The following is a 17,742-nucleotide window of genomic DNA, read 5'->3' on the forward strand; positions in this document are numbered from 1 at the left end:
AGATATGGCGCCTGCCTATTATATAATGTTGTCCAATCAAATTCACACAAGTACCGTGTGCATGGATGGGAAAGGCCTATAGCACCATGGTACAGCTCCTCATTTGCAGTTTCAGTCTCTGACACCTCTGTATAGGGCTGGGAGACCTCTGCCTAAAAGCTTGGAAAGCTGCTGTCGATCAGTGCTGACACTACTGAATAGCTGGACCAGTTGTCTGGGGGCTCATTTAGACTTCCTTTTGCCCCAAGCTTTCTAGGCAAAGGTTCAAGCACTTTGTTTCCCTCCCCCCCCCATGCTTTCCCCACGAAAACTCGCTCTTTACTGCTGAATCAGAACAAATGGCATTCCATGGAAAACCTGAATCGCTGTTTGCTCTGATTCAGCAGTAAAGAGCAGGTTTTTGCAAAGAAAGCCCCTAGAAATTGCGGGGCAAAAGGTTAAGTGTGGATAAGCCCTGACTTGGTAGAAGACAGCTTCTACCAAGCATTTTAGCTAAACCAAAAATATTTGGAGATTGGCTCTCCCACACCCTGTCTGTAGTTTGGTCTTGGGGCAGCATGCAATTTTTTCATGGGTTCTTTTCATCCACTTTAGTCGGATGTGGAAGCTAATGGTCTAGAGCAGAGCTTCCCAAACTTGGGTCTCTCTCCAGCTGCTTTTGGACTACAACTCCCATCATCCCTAGCTAGCAGGACTAGTGGTCAGGGATGATGAGAACTGTAGTCCCAAAACAGCTGGAGATGCAAGTTTAGGAAGCCCCTGGTCTAAGGGAACTGCACCCTATAGACGAATTCAGGAGGGGACTGCAACACACCTTATGTTTCAGCCAATGACACAACCATCCTTCACAACCTAAGAATACCTACAAACTCAGGTCCCCAAGCCCTAGTAGGAGGGCCTCACATCATTATGTAACTGGGTGTCAGAAACATGACCATGGTCAGCATTTGCTAATAAACTCTCAAAGGAGTATTTTTAAACAAACTGGTTTCAGTTCTAGCCTATGCCAAACTAGCAACCCTTCCATCGGCTATTAGAATGAGAGTGATCTGGAAACTAGTCCCAGAATCCTGTTTTGGGCTAACAGGAGCACTAGACAACAAATTAACATTAAACAAAAGCAAGTTACTGATCGGAGGGGGCCTCATTTAATTTCTGAAAGGCACAGACTCTTATTAACAGAAGCAGCAGTTCTTAAGTAACAGTCCTTAGTCCAGAAGGCCTTAATAGAGAAACAAGCGGGGACTCAAAGAAAATGTGTTGGGTCTCTGGACTGCTGCTATTTAGACCTCCCACCTGTTCAGAGATTATGCAGGGGTTCCAGGGTGTATGTGAGGAATGGCTCATTATTTCCTTGGTCACTTAAAGGGCCTCATCCAAGTATATCTGAAGGAGTGCCCCCACCGCCATCGTTCTGCCCGGACACTGAGGTCCAGCGCCGAGGGCCTTCTGGTGGTTCCCTCGCTGCGAGAAGTGAAGTTACAGGGAACCAGGCAGAGGGCCTTCTCGGTAGTGGCGCCCGCCCTGTGGAACACCCTCCCATCCGATGTCAAGGAGATAAAGTATTACACAACTTTTAGAAAACATCTGAAGGCAGCCCTGTATCGGGATGTTTTTAATGCTTGATGTTTTTATTATGTTTTTAATATAATAAAAAGCCACCCAGAGTGTCTGGGGAAACCCAGCAAGATGGGCAGGGCATAATAATAATAATAATAATAATAATAATAATAATAATAATATTTTATTTTTTTCCTGCCCTCCCCAGCCGAAGCCAAAAATAATTATTAAGGGAATCTTGCTTGTTTTTTTTAAACCTCACTGTATGCATGCCCTGACTTTAATCTCCACTTACAGGTTGCTATAAACCATCAGGGCAGATATAGTGAACCAACAAGCCAGATCAAGCTGTGCATCCCTTTGAAATGGCTCACCAGCCCCCCCACTTGGAAACACCCCCCCCCCAACACAACACTGGGCTAGGATGAGAGGTTTAACCCACTCCACCCAGCCCAAAGTTGCAACGGGGCAATGTCCGCACCGCAGCAGTGAGCTTGGTGAGGCTGGAAGCTTCTCCACCAAGCGCAGCACTATGCTGGGGAGATTATCTGCGTGTAAAATGGGGAGGGTGATCTGTGTTTCTGTATGTATGCGTGAGAGCATGTGTGCTGTATGCAGGGCTGGATTTAGGTTTGACGAGGCCCTAAGCTACTGAAGGTAATGGGGCCCTTTATATGTCCAGCTGCCCTTTGTCAACAACAAATTGCCACTGTTTTTTGTGTTGAATATGTGCTATATGGTCATTTATGGATCTAATAGGGATCTAAAGCCATTTGCCCATGTTGCCATGCAACCAGTCCATGCAGAATGGAGGCACCCTATATACAGAAATGAGCAATTGATTGATATTTTAGGGAGCAGGCTAGCAGGCGGGGCCCATTACAGTGGTACCTCAGGTTACGAACTTAATTCGTTTCAGAGGTCCGTTCTTAACCTGAAACCGTTCTTAACCTGAGGTGTGCTTCGCTAATGGGGCCTTCTGCTGCCACTGCGCCACTGCCACACGATTTCCATTCTCATCCTGGGGCAAAGTTCTCAACCCGAGGTACTACTTCTGGGTGAGCGGAGTTTGTAACCTGAAGCGTCTGTAACCCAAGGTGTCTGTAACCTGAGGTACCACTGTACTTACATCATAGGAGCCTACACAACACAAAATGCTGTTGCTGTATGTAGGTTTTATTTTGTTTTTTTATCTTATATTTTGGAAATGTACATCCAGTTTCCCCCCCCCTTTAAATTTTTTGGGGCCCCCAAGAGAGTGGGACCCTAAGCTAGAGCTTGTTTAGATTATACGTAAATCCGGCACTGAGCTTGTGTGTGCTGAACCAAATGGTTGGTGTGTGGTTGTTAACCACATTGGAAATGACCCTTATCTGCGCCTGCTGCCATGCAGTCCTTGGAGGGCCCAAAAAAAAAAGGTTAGCCACGCGGGTGGCACTGTGGGTTAAACCACAGAGCCTAGGACTTGCCGATCAGAAGGTCGGCGGTTCGAATCCCCGCGATGGGGTGAGCTCCCGTTGCTCGGTCCCTGCTCCTGCCAACCTAGCAGTTCAAAATCACATCAAAGTGCAAGTAGATAAATAGGTACCGCACTGGCGGGAAGGTAAACAGCGTTTCCGTGTGCTTCACCAGAAGCGGCTTAGTCCTGCTGGCCACATGACCCAGAAGTTGTACGCCAGCTCCCTCGGCCTATAGAGCGAAATGAGCGCCGCAACCTGAGAGTCATCCACGACTGGACCTAACGGCAATGGCGTAGCATGGGGGGGGCCAGCCGCACCGGGCGCAACATCTGGGGTTAGGGCAAATCCACAGGTTAGGGGGCGCAAATCCACGGGTTAGGGGGCGCAAATTACTTGCCTTGCACCGGGTGCTGACAACCCACGCTACGCCACTGCCTAACGGTCAGGGGTCCCTTTACCTTTACCTCTGGGTTAGGGCCTCAACTGCTTCTCCACACCTTTTCATTTCCCCAGCTGTCACCCTCGGCATTGATAGAGGATACTACGCAAGCTCAGTCCTCCTTGAGCTGCTACCTGGGGAGTCTATTGCGGAAGCAGGCAGAAACTGTAGGTGGCCCTGTTCCACTGCCAAACTGACAGATACAGGATACAAGACCACCCAGTTCAGCATTTGATTATGCTGATGACAATGACTAGCTGGGGGAATTCTCTGAAATGTTCCTCACGTGCTGAAAAGGAAACCTACTCATCTACTTAAATTTTGAAATTTAAACTGAGAGGTGGTTTGCCTTTTTTAAAAACGTGCTGCAGACTCTTCAGCAAAAACTTCCAAGTAATACTACATGCACATCACCGCCCCCCCTTCTCCTCGCAGCTTTGCTTGCGCCATGTAATAAAAATTTAAAGTCTTATATATATAAAAAATGTTCATAAATGTACCAACCAAGCAAGTACATAGATAGAGGGACCACATGTCTGGAGCAACACAGGAAGACCGCCCTGAAACCATTTTGCCTCCCAAACTGACCAAATGTTTCCTCTGCAAGGAAGGAGGGGGTGAGGGAACCTCCCCATTGTCTCAGAAATTGGGTAATCACCATCTCAAAGGAATGGCCAGACTACCAGGAAAGGCAATCAGATAAGGCATTATCCTGGCAGACAGGAAAAACAACATTCAAATTTCTGTTGTAGACCGCCTTTTCTGTGGTATGATATTTGTGGGGGGTGGTCTTGGGTTACACCCCTTCTGTGATGTATGTATGATGTATGGAGGGGTGGTCTTGAGCTCCAGGGCAGGGAATTTAAAATGTCTATATAAGGGCAGGCAACCTTTGTTCTAGGTCCTTCTCCTTTCCTGCCTGTGAGGGGAGCACCCTGTTGCAACAGCTTTAATAAAGATCAGGCTTACTAGCTGCTTCGGTTCTCAGTATTCTCTGGTTGGCCTCTGTTATTTTCTCCTACCAAGCTAACCCACTTAAGGACTCTGTATGGGCTCTTGGATACCCCATAAGGGAAGAAGGGCAGATTTTGGTTACAACAGTCACAACCAGGGTAATGGTTGAGTTTCAATCTGGGAGCCTCTCACAGATGGGACCACAGCTCACATCATCTTTGCCCGACAGTTTTGGAGCGGAGAGGAGCTGAGAGCCCATCAGGTGCCCCTCACCTCTATTCCACACAGTGGCTTTAAGGTAAGAAAATGTGGGGGCTTGCGGCAAGCAGGCAAACCAGTATAAGGGTTTTAGTAGAAAAATGTGTAAGATCCGCTGACGTATAGCAGAAAATGCAAATTGTAGCGCGGCACTTTTTAATTCTCTAGCAAGATTTTCTCAATTTTCTTTTTTGATTCATTAATATTAAAATCAACCGTGCCACGAGCTTTGGGCTGCTGACTTCACAAAAGGCTGCTGACATCATAGCAAAAGTTGCACCTTCAGACGAAGACGCCTTCAACCTGCATAATCACCAAAATGTTACACTTGCAGAGGGCAATCTCAAGAGTTATAGATTTTTATATATGAGATCAGACAAAATATGCCCCTGTGCTATAAATAATTCAGGTTTCATTTGACGTTTTGCACAGCTCAAAAAACAATTAAAATAACATATCCAAATTGATAAATGTTATTAATAGAAACTCCAAGGTTTATCACTTTAACGCATGATACAGCAGCTTTAAGATACCCAGATTTCAGTGTCTGAATTAATGTTAACTGTAATTGTGGAAATTACATTTTGCCCTATTTGCCTAAGGGCAAAACGAGATATAGCTTGCATTTCCCAGCATCTTTTGATTGCCCTGGCTGAGAGCACTGCAGGGGCGATTAGGATTGTGGCAAGGGGAGGGAGGGAGGGTTTTTAATCCCTTCCCATGTCAATTCTCTTGATGCTAATTTCCCCCTCCCACCTGGAACCTACAGCAGTAGGGGGTGGGTGTCAACAGGCAGTGAGTTCCAAAGTATTGGTGATGCCACAGCGAAATATCAACTCCTCATGAATTTGAAACAGCTATCTGGGCCCCTGGAAAAGTGCAAGTTCTGCAGATTAAAATGGTTAAGAAGGTATATATGGTCTATAGTCCATGCTGTGGACTATGCCGAGATGGCAAAACTGATTGGAAAACTCAGAAACCAAGAGGATAAAAGCTTTATAAAAGAATGGAAAAAATTTCTAAGTTATTTAGGAGACCACTATAAGCAGGTGGAAACATTAGCAGGATTTTGATTTCACTTGTGGTTTAACAATTACCATGGACAATATGGTTTGATATATAAACTGGAGTATGGAAGAATATGCAGTATTAAATGTTTATAATGGGACCCCATGAAGGGGATGGAGGGAAGTCCTGAGATTCGGAGGAATGTCTTTATATGGATATACTTTTTGATTCTCTGTTTACAGTGGTGCCTCGCAAGACGAAAATAATCCGTTCCGCGAGTCTCTTCGTCTAGCGGTTTTTTCATCTTGCGAAGCAACCCTATTACCGGCTTAGTGGATTAGCGCTATTAGCGGTTTAGCGGCTGTTAAAGGCTTAGCGGCTTAGTGGCTAAAAGGCTATTAGCGGCTTAGCGGCTTAGAAAAAGGGGGGGGGCCGAAAAAAATCGCAAGACTCGCAAGATGTTTTTGTCTTGCGAAGCAAGCCCATAGGGAAATTTGTCTTGCGAAGCAACTCAAAAATGGAAAACCCTTTCGTCTAGCGGGTTTTTCGTCTTGCGAGGCATTCGTCTTGTGGGGCACCACTGTATAACTTTGTATTTGTAAAACTAATAAAAATGTTTATATATATATATATATATATATATATATATATATATATATATATAAAGAAACCCATATGGAACCAGGCGATTCTTCTGAGTAAACTAGTTCGAAGCTTCTAAGAACTTCGTATACTAAAAAATGAGACCCCAAACTTGGCCCAGTAACAAATCAGTAGGCAGTGCAGATCTTTGAGCAGAAGTATAATTTTCTGGTTGGATCTCACCCCTGCCAGCAACCGAGCTGCAACATTCTGAAGTAGCCCAGCCTTGAAATTACCAACACCTGGACTCCTGTGCCCAAATTATGGTTGCAGCAGTCGTGTTCAGCTGAAGCTGCTAAAAGATGCTCCTATCCACTGAGGCCACCTGTGTCTCCAGCGGCAAAGGTGGATTCAGGAGCACAGCCAGACTGCATATCTGCCCCTTCAGAAGGAATGCAACCCTGTCCAGGCCAGGCAAAGTTCACAAACATGGCAGCCGCTCACCCGCAGAGCTCTGTCTTGCCCGGAGTCAGACTTTGTTTATTTCTCCTCATCCAGTGCACCACTGCAACCGGGCACTGATCCAGGGTCTGCACAGCCTCTTCTGAGTCAGATGTGATGGGGAAACAGAGCTGAGTGTCCTCAGCAAAGTGATGGCACCTTGCCCTAAATCTGCTAATGACCACTCTCCCAAGTGCTTCATTTAGATATTAAATAGCATTGGAAACAAAACAGCGTGGCTTTCAGGACGCCTTCTAAATCCGGTCTGCGGATGGTCCGGGAATAAACGTGTTTTTACATGAGTAGAATGTGTCCTTTTTATTTAAAATGCACCTCTGGGTTATTTGTGGGGCCTGCCTGGTGTTTTTACATGAGTAGAATGTGTCCTTTTATTTAAAATGCATCTCTGGGTTATTTGTGGGGTATAGGAATTCATTCATTATAATTTTTTAAAAAATATAGTCCAGCCCCCCACAAGATTTGAGGGACAGTAGACCGCCCCCCCCCCCCGCTGAAAAAAATTGCTGACCCTTGTCTAGTGCTACTCTCCAAAATGAACACTCAGAGGCAGGGAGCAGAACCACTGTAACACAATGTCCACAATATAAACCAACAGTGTCAGTCCAGGAGGATACCATGGTCACAATGGTATCAAAAAGCCACAGAGAAATTGAGAAAAAGAGAGAGAGAGATAGCAAGATCACACTCCCCTTGTCCCACTGTCAATAAAGGTCATCCATCAGGGCGATCAATTTGTTCCCATCGCTAAGTCTGAATCCTGATTTGAATGTGTCTGTACGGTCGTACCTTGGAAGTTGAACGGAATTCGTTCCGGAAGTCTGTTTGACTTCCAAAATGTTCAAAAAACAAAGCAGTGTGCTTGTGATTGGCTGTAGAAAGCTCCTGCAGCCAATTGGATGCCGTGGAAACCCCATCAGACGTTTGGCTCCCAGAAATAGTTTGCAAACTGTAACAGTCACTTCTGGGTTTGCAGCGTTTGGGAGCCAAAACATTCGAGAACTAAGCTGTTCAAAAACCAAGGTAAGACTCTATTATCCATGAATGCCTGAACTTGTTCCACCATAACCATCTACCACCTTCCCTAAATAAGGGGGGTTTGTGGCTAGTTGGTAGCTAGTTTGTCCAAACCAATGGGTCAAGTACTAGTTTATTTAGAACTGGCTGGACCACCGCCTTCTCCAAGGTGAAAGGAACCACCCCAGCATGCAGCAAAGCATTAACCACACTCTGGACCCAACCAGTCATAGCTCCATTGCTAGAGTTAGTAAGCTAAGAGAAACAGGGATCAAGGGGGCAACACGGCTGGGCAGAAAGCTGAAAGCACCTATAAGTGTAAGGTGATCCCACTGCACATCAAGGCTTGGCCATCGGAACCTGCCACAAATGCAGAGTTAAAGCAACTTTATCATCAAAATGTGCAGCCAGTTGGTCTCAAGCAGGTTCTTGAGGGGCTCCAGCGTGAGTCAGCAGTTCCAAACTGCACAGAAGAGCTCCAGTGGTGAGCTGCTTGAGGCACAAAATGCATCTTCTTCAGTGCCTTGTAGGCAAAATGATGCGCAGTAAGTGTTCGGTTGACCCCTCAAGGGAACTTCTGCACCGCTTGAGCTCTAGACTTTGTCCAGCCTGTTTCATAGCCCACAGCTCCTCCAAATACCAGGGAGCAAACTGGGTTCTACAACACCAAAGAGGCTGTGTCTCATCTCACTGTTCCACAATAGAAACCAAGGTTTGGACAAGATCATCGGCCTTCTCTGCTGCCAAGTTCCCCAGAACATTCAGAAATCTATCAGTTTCCATCAGGCTTCAGGGCAGACCCTCCGAATGGGCCCACCACAGTTGCAGGGGGGAACTGCCATCACTGGTCCAAACTTTACCAGATGGTAGTCTGACCATGACAGTGATTTGCCCTGCACACACCCCAACTTCAGGCCACGCCTCGCATCACTCTGGGTAAAGTCTGTAAATTAAGAGCAGGAAGTTGGACCGATGGCCATTTGAGACAGCCCCATGGTGGTTGTGGAGGTCATGAAGTTCTGAGTTAGATCTATAGCAGCCTCTGTGTGGATATTAAAGTCATCTAGGGCTTCCAACACCATGCTAGAGATCACATTGGCCAATTCAGTCTGGGAGGCTGCTGAGCAGAAGAAAAGTGGTTGGTACACCCCCAGTATGCTCCCCTGGCCCAATACCAGGTGCATGCTCCTCTAAGCCCACCTGAAGATCAATAGTTTTTTTGGTAAAGGGGATGGAAGTCCTATGGACGATGGTGACACACACAGACCCAGATTCGCTGGTTTGGCTTAGTGCTGCACTATGTCCCAAGGTAGCAGAGCTGAGTTGGTCAGACCCACCCAGTTCACCCACCCAGGTCTCAGTATGCATACCAAGTCGCTCCCTACAACCTCAGTCAAATGGTGGTTAAGTATGGTCTTATTATGGAATTAAGTAGTAGCAATGCCAGAGCAGAGAGTTCAGCCCATAAGTGACCAGGTACTTCTGGAAGCAGAGCAGCTGAGAAGCGAAGCATCTGGACCTCTGCCTCAGATGGTAGCAAACCCCTCTTTCCAAATAAACAGGTCCGCTTACCCACAATGACCAAAAATAAAATAGCACACAAATAATGTCGGGAAATGCTTCCAGGCATCTTCCATGGCAAGTTTAGTTTTGCCCCTAGAGCAACAGACAGCCATATTCTGACACTCAGTGAGCCCACCCCCATTGGTTTCTATTGAATGACGATGGTGTCTTCCTGCCATTGTGTAGGTTGCCTCTCAATGTCTTTATCACCGCCATGTGATAAAGGGTACATCCAAGTTCACAATCGAAACATCCCAACTAATTGGAACTAAACACACATTTCCCTGCTAACTTGATTGTGACAAAGTTTGTAGTTTGGGAATTTAAATCTGGAATCTACATTACAGTCCCCGAGGGGGGAAATGACTGGCATTCGCTATAAAATATGCCACCCAGTCCCTCTTTCTAGTTTTTGAGATATATATTTTTTTAAAAATGAGAAAGTATCTTATTAAGTTTCTGGACTGCCCCTTTCAACTTGCTGCTGTTGTTTCCAGCGAGACCACATTCATTCTGCATCCATGAAACGACTACAGGTCAGGAACAGACAATTTGCAGTCAGGGTATTTTGGGCTTGGGCAGAACAATCCAACGGGGCAAGGAAGGGGTGAACTTGTGGTGCAAGAACCACTAAATTCATAACTCTCTGGGCTCATGCCAGAAGGTGGCGGGGGGGGCAGAGTTTTCTCCTGCCATCCTGCACTGCTCCCCCCGTTTTGTGTTTTTCCTCCCAGCGGTATCAATCTGAAGGCAAACTGGGGCATATCTCCAGTTACAGATAGGTAGCTGTGTTGGTCTGCCATAGTCAAAACAAAAAAAATTCCTTCCAGTAGCACCTTAAAGACCAACTAAGTTAGTTCTTGGTATGAGCTTTCGTGTGCATGCACACTTCTTCAGATGTCTGTGTGTATCTGAAGACGTGTGCATGCACACGAAAGCTCATACCAAGAACTAACTTAGTTGGTCTTTAAGGTGCTACTGGAAGGATTTTTTTTTGTTGGGGCATATCTACCGCTGGAGCACTGGTGGTTGCAGAAGAGCAATGCCACTACAGCGAGGCACCTCCCTCTCCAGCTGCAGAGAGCTCCACAATACCCTACTGTTCCTGGAACACCCTCCCAGGGAACTTAGTTTTGCACCCTAAAAAGACAACCTCTTGCCATTCCAATGTACTTTCCATGCTATGCTGACCCTGTTGTGTCTTAGTAATGCCTTTCCATCTGTCAGTGTGCATGTGCTTCCTTCCTTTAATGCTACAAATTCTCTGTCGATATTTCAGTTTTCTTTTATTAAACTTGATAATTTACTTAAGAGTTAGATTTTGCCTGCATTTCTAAGTATATACTACATCTTCTGAGTTATGTGGCCGGTCACACACTGCCAAGGTGTTGCACAGGAGCTCGGTGCACCTGGATGAGTTTTGGACTAATACTAGCAAAGAACAGAACTTGACTTCAAGCCAAATAAATTGCAAACTGTGCTTAGCTTGGGCTTCCTTCTTGCTTTTATAGAATGTTGGTGGCGACACAACAGGGGACAGATTACATACTAAAACTACCTAGAAACAGTAACTAGAAGTTATCGCATCTGGATCTGAAGGGAGGAGAGAAAGAAAACCCTGGATGTCAGCACCCCAGACGTGTGACGATAGCTCTCCTGGATTTGGCAATTAGATTAAACGGCGGTCTTTGGAGCAAGCATAGAGAACTGGATCAGGTCAGTGGGCTGGAACCAGATCTTCTGCAAACCCCATGAGCCTTTTTGACAGGAGAATGAAGCTGCCCACCTGACAGTCACCTGATGTCGCCATTATTTCAGGTGAAGCATTCCTGTTTGCTGAGACTCTGTCTGCCGCACAGTTTGATTTCAAACTGTGTGGGCAGTTTGCTAGGCACAGGCAATTAGCTGACCTTGGAAAGCCTGCAAGCCCTGCTTTCGGCAAAGATCTTTATCTTTGCCTTCCCCGCACCTGATATATTGTATGATGTCAGGTGGGGGACAGGTGGCCATGGCCTGGGGATAACAGCCTTGCAGGCTAAATTAGGATCCCCATCAGGCCTAACTAGAGTACAGGGTGTGCAAAGTTTAAGCTCAAATTTCTGCTTAATTTGAAATTCACTGGGTGGCCTTTGATAATCAACATGGCATATCTTCCTGCGCAAAGGAGGCCACTGGGAGAAAGGTGTGCTACAAAAGTCCTGATGGATTCATTTGTTCCTTAACATCTGCAAAAGTAGAAGGCTTCCTCTCTGGAAATACAGTCAAACCTCAGTTGTTGAACATAATCCATTCTGGAAGCCTGTTTGGCTTCCGAAATGTTCAAAAACTGAGGTGCAGCTTCCGATTTGTTGCAAGAGTTTCCTGCACTCAAGCAGAAACCGCATCGGACATTCAGCTTCCAAAAAACATTCAAAAACCAGTGCACTTACTTCCAGGTTTTCAGCATTTGGGAGCCAAAACGTTCCAAAACTGAGGTGTTTGAGATCTGAGGTTTGACTGTATTTCACATGAAAGGGTAGCATGCAAACTAAATGGAAGTAAATAATAACAATAAAATCAAGTAGCTAGTTCCGAGGACCGGGTGGCCTGAAACCAGACTATTTCTTTAGTCAGTTGTGTACTTGAACCACAAGAAAATGCCCCCCCCCAAGCAAACTCAAAGTCACAAACTGCTATCTTCAAAGCCACAAATCAAAGCTAGTATTTTTTTCCCCAAAGGGGGCTGTCAAATTTACTTGCTGCATACATGTGCTGAGAATTCCGACACAGCTGTGCCATTTGTAAATATCAGGTGCTCAAATCTGACCTTCCGTCTGAACAAACACCAGCAACAAGCCGATGCAACAGGTAATCTGAACCGGTACCTCAAGGTCTGGTTTCAGTAGCAGCCTGTGGAGCTGCCCTCCCAACCCTGGCATCAGTACAGCTTATCCAAGGTTGAGACAGGGAGTGGGAAAACAGCTGTGGAATCAGGACCGCATGCACACATCAATGAATGGCAGAATCCGAGACCAGGGAGAAGAGTCGGTGGAAGAAGACTAGAGAAAGTTTAAAGACTATTTACAGAAATACTGTAAAATTAAGGAATGTTAGAAAGATGTTGGAATGAAGTTATATGGCTTTAGTAGAAATGTTATAAGGAATTAAGTATAAATAGATTATTAGAGCATTAAAGGGAAAAATAAGGTTAGAATGTGTTAAGACAATTATAGGATAGAAAACAGAGGAAGATGGTAAGGAATTGCTGAAACAATTAATAGAAGTGGAATACAAAAAGTGAGGCGTGAGGAGGTCGTGGAAATAAGCGAAAGAAAGACAACATATTGAAATTGGATGGTGTTTTAAATGGTTTTTGTTTTGTTTTGTTAGTTGTATGTCAGTGTTTTGCAGTTTTTTGTTTGTTTTGTTTTTTCTTTTTCTTTTTTTGTACTGTATTGTATTATGGTATGCTTTTTCTTTTTTGGTTTTTTGTAGTATTGTGTTCAATTCGTTGGAAAACTAATAAATATTATTTTTTTTTAAAAAAAGGACCGCATGCACACATCATCACAAGGTGCTGAGGTGCCCAGGCAGTCACAATCTCACTGCCACCCTGTGATGCCCCGGCCCCTGGTAAACTGCAGCTTCAATACCAGTGTCAGAAGAAAAGTTCCATGCCACCTCATGGGCTGCTATAGTCTCTTTTCATCATATTCCATCCACCGCTAGCTAGTCATTATCATAAAAAAAAGGTGTATCGCGATAGTAAATGACGACATAGCAAATCCCGAGAGAAGTACAAACGCACTACAGTTCCAGGCCTGCGATCCATTCGCCATCTACCAAAAGCTGCTTAAGGCCTCCACAGCCAGTGCCGGATTTATATATAAGGTAAACAAGGTATAGCTTAGGGCCCCAGTCTCTTGGGGGCCCCAAAAAAGTTAAAGGGAAAAACCCTGGATGTACATTTGCAAAATATAAGATAAAAAACAAATAAAATAAAACCTACATACAGCAACAGTGTTTTGTGTTGTGTAGGCTCCTATGATGTAAGTCATGGGCCCCGCCTGCAAGCCTGCTCCCTAAAATATTACTGGTTTGCTCATTTCTATATACAGGGTGCCTACATTCTGCATGGACTGGTTGCATGGCAACATGTGCAAATGGCTTTAGATACCTATTAGGTCCATAAATGACCATATAGCATATATTCAACATAAAAAACAGCAGCAATTTGTTGTTGACAAAGGACAGCTGGACATATAAAGGGCCCCATTACCTTCAGTAGCTGAGGGGCTCATCAGACCTAAATTTGGCCCTGTCCACAACAAACAGAGAAGCTTAATTCATGTACCACAACAAGCTGTAAATGAAATCCCACCATCCTAAGCATAATAACTGGCCTGCTAGATCAGACCAAAGGTCCTTTTAGCCCAGCATCCTACTAATTTTAATTTTAATCAACTTGTTTTTATTATTGGTTGTTAGCCGCCCTGAGCCCGGTCTTGGCTGGGGAGGGCGGGGTATAAACAAACAAACAAACAAACAAACAAACAAACAAAATAATAATAATAATAATAATAATAATTTATTATTTATTTATTTATTTATTTATTATTAATTATTATTATTATTCAGATGCCTCTGGGAAGCCCACAAACAGGGCTGGGTGACTATAATGTTCTCTGCTGCTGCTTCCTATTAACTGGTCTTTAGAGGGGTGCTTCCACTGGTCTGGAGGGGCAGTCAGCAAGGAGGGCACAGCTGCACACTCAAGCCCTCCTGGCAGATGAGTTCCTGCCATTTGCCAAGGAGGATCGGGGAGGGATGAGGGCCACACAGTGCCAACCTTTCCACTGCATCACCCATCTTCCTCCTCGTAAGTGGCAGTACCAGGAAGCCACCCACCACCACTACTGAGTCCTCCTGAGATTCCATATGGCCCTTCTTCCTAGCCATTGAAAAATCCCCATGGATTTCTCTAATCCCAGTTTAAAGCCAGCTAACCGGGTGCCCATTGCCACTTTTCATGGCAGCAAATTCCAATAATAATAATAATAATAATAATAATAATAATAATAATACCCCACCCATCTGGTTGGGTTTCCCAAGCCACTCTGTGCGGCTCCCAACAGAATATTAAAAACACGATAAACCATCAAACATTAAAAACTTCCCTGAATAGGGCTGCCTTCAGATGTCTTCTAAAAGTCAGATTGTTGTTTATTTCCTTGACATCTTATGGGAGGGCACTCTACAGGGCAGGCACCACTACTAAGAAGGCCCTCTGCCTGGTTCCCTGTAACCTCACTTCTTGCAGTGAGGGAACCGCCAGAAGGCCCTCAGTGCTGGACCTCAGTGTCCGGGCTGAACGATGGGGGTGGAGATGCTCCTTCAGGTATACTGGGACGAGGCTGTTTAGGGCTTTAAAGGTCAGCACCTACTATGCCAAACATATTTACCTCCTTCATGGGATTTGGGTCTCCAGGCCTCTTTTTCCACAGCTGCTGCCTTATGGCGTTGACGTTTTTACCGAGCTATCTGCCACAATTTCAGGTTAAGTCACTGCCACTTCTGACTCCATCACTGCACTGCACTGTTCTGGAGTTCTGTTTGCCCCAATGTACCTCACTTTACGCTATCCCACTCGCCATTTGGTTGACCATCAACTCAGTTTGAATGGAACCAGTTGGAGCTCTTCAAAAGCTGCTTGGTTTTTTTTAATCATTATCATTATCATCATCATACTGTGGCTTATCGTGATGTCTGAGTCAAACCAAAGCCAGGATCTCTCCCTCTCCCCGCCCCCCCACCACCATATTGTCTTACCTGTGATTTTGTCTCTAACCAGCTTGCACGATTCAATCTCTCCAATACTTCCAAAGAGGCTCTTGAATTCTTCCTGTGTCATGTTCTGGGGTAGGTAGTTGACTATGAGGTTAGTTTTGGAGTCATCAGTGGCGCCGTTGGCACTAATCAGTGGCCCATTGGGGAGGGAACTGTTGCTTGTGGGACCATTGGACACTTGGGTCTCCATTGTGCTGATTATCTGCTGAAAACAAGAGGGAGTGGGGGGAGGGGGTTACTGTTATGAAGGAACTGAAAGCAGAACCCAACAATCTGTGTCAGGCTTGGGTGTTTCTGCTTGCAACTTCAGGGATGTCGGGATGGGAAGGGTCTGGCTGGCCATAGGTTTGTCTGGATGGATCAGGGTTCCTGTTCTGAACCATCCAGAAGTTCCTTTGACAAGCTTTGTTTTGTTGGAGAGGCATTTTGCCTGCTGGCTACTCAGGTACCACTTATCCCACTGAGCCAAGATGTAGGGGATGAATACATGTGAGTTGCAGCACACAAAAGGCATTCTACAACTATGTATTACTGATTTTGCACTTATTTTTATTTATAGCCCATTCCATGTCAAGGGCCCAGGACAGGAGACAATACATTAAATCACAACACACACACACACACACACCCAAATTACACAGGTTAAATGGCATACAGTGGTGCCTCGCAAGACGAAATTAATCCGTTCAGCAAGTCTCTTCGTCTTGCGGTTTTTTCGTCTTGCGAAGCACGGCTATTAGCGGCTTAGCGGCTATTAGTGGCTTAGCGGCTTTAAGAAAAAGGAAACAAACTCGCAAGAACTCGCAAGACGTTTCGTCTTGCGAAGCAAGCCCACGACTCAAAAAACGGAAAACCCTTTCGTCTAGCGAGTTTTTCGTCTTGCGAGGCATTCGTCTTGCGGGGCACCACTGTATTCCCTAGTCATCAAAAGCCCATTTAAACAAACAAATGAAGCAGTATTGTTTTTCAAAGCAAAGTTGCCAGGGAATGCTGGAGTTGAGGACAGACATGGAGAACACCTCTCCCCCATTAATAAATGCACCAGCCATGAAGAAATGTCAGGTCAGATGAGCCACATGTTTGCTTCCTTACACACACAACCGAGATTACCAACCCTGCTATAACCCTGTGGGATCTGGAACACCGAGTAATACAGTCCTGAAAGACATTTTCAACACAGGGGTGGAACCGCAAATGTATGAAGTGATGATCTAAAAGTGTGGGGCGGAGAGCCTTTGAGCATGTGCAACAGATCCACAGGCACACAAAATATGCGGAGAGGATTCTAACAGTTCCCTAAAAGTTCCTGGGATGAGTGTGTGGAATACAGGCAAGAAGAAAAATCTGCCCATTGGTCATTTGTATATGCTGATCCACATGAAGGAGGAGAATTTCAAACTATCCCAAAGTACCTCTGACTGGCAGAGAGAGATGGGGGTGGGGGGGAATAGTACTTCACCTGAATGTCCTGAACTTCCACGCTGTCAGCCACAGTTCCCCATCCATCCACAGATATATCCCACATAGGGGCGCTGTGGTCTAAACCACTGAGCCTTTTGGGCTTGCCGATCAGAAAGTCGGCAGTTCGAATTCGCACAATGGGGGGGAGCTCCTGTTGCTCTGTCCCACCTCCTGCCAACCTAGCAGTTGAAAAGCACACCAGTGCAAATAAATAAATAGGTACCGCTGTGGCAGGAAGGTAAACGGCGTTTCCGTGCGCTCTGGCACTCATCACAGTGTACCATTGTGCCAGAAGTGGTTTAGTCATGCTGGCCGCATGACCTGGAAAGCTGTCTGTGGACAAACACCAGCTCCCTCGGTCTGAAAAATGAGATGAGCACCACAACCCCCTAGTCACCGTTGACTGGACTTAATCATCCAGGGGTCCTTTACCTTTTATGTCCCACATGTATAGATATATATGTTCCCCATCTTTCAGAATATTCTTTATTGATTTTCATTTGTACACTCCACATACCCACATTGTATTACATTTCACATTTACACCTGCTCCCACATCTAACTTTTTCGCATTGTCTTCATCCTTTTTGCATATTATTGTTCTTCTTTTGTATTTGTCCATAGGGTGTCTATAGTCAAATAAATCCTCCTGTATATACAATTCGTATTGTCTGTCTATATTCATTTACAACTACCATTGGTTACATTAAGTCACCCTGTACATTTTACTTTTTATTATTTTCTTTATCCAGAAATTTTATTTGTATTTCACATTATGAGGTTTATGTTCCCCATCGCTGCAGTCAGAAGTCGCATAGTCTTTGGCAACTTCATATGGTTCAGATCACCATTTTTTCTTTTGCATCAATGAATCCATTAAAATATACAGTACACCAATTCAACAACAGTCTGTTGCCTAGAGTTGAGAGCATGATGGGAAAATCAGTTGCATCTGCAGAACAATCCAGGCATTCTACAGGTGCCTCCCTCCAGCAATAGTGGCACAATTCAGTTTCCCCCTCCCACATTTGTCCTGATTTCCACAAAGCCTCTGTGCCCGGGCTCAGTTCCCTTTTGCCTTCCAGCAGACTTCTG

At 45.2% G+C, this 17,742-nt stretch overlaps 1 protein-coding gene across 5 annotated transcripts in view; it reads right to left on the minus strand.

The window, feature by feature from the left end:
* Positions 1-17,742, minus strand: part of ELAVL3 (ELAV like RNA binding protein 3) — an 83,658-nt gene that overhangs the window by 26,417 nt on the left and 39,499 nt on the right. For 4 of the 5 annotated variants that reach the window (XM_028713086.2, XM_028713084.2, XM_028713082.2 and 1 more), the window contains exon 2: positions 15,169-15,391. In XM_028713086.2, the coding sequence (XP_028568919.1) occupies positions 15,169-15,391 (223 nt within the window). The remainder of the gene's footprint in view (positions 1-15,168; positions 15,392-17,742) is intronic. The other variant, XM_028713083.2, reaches the window with a different exon arrangement.

Source organism: Podarcis muralis, chromosome 17 (genome assembly GCF_964188315.1).
Source record: "Podarcis muralis chromosome 17, rPodMur119.hap1.1, whole genome shotgun sequence".
Lineage (NCBI taxonomy): Eukaryota > Metazoa > Chordata > Lepidosauria > Squamata > Lacertidae > Podarcis > Podarcis muralis.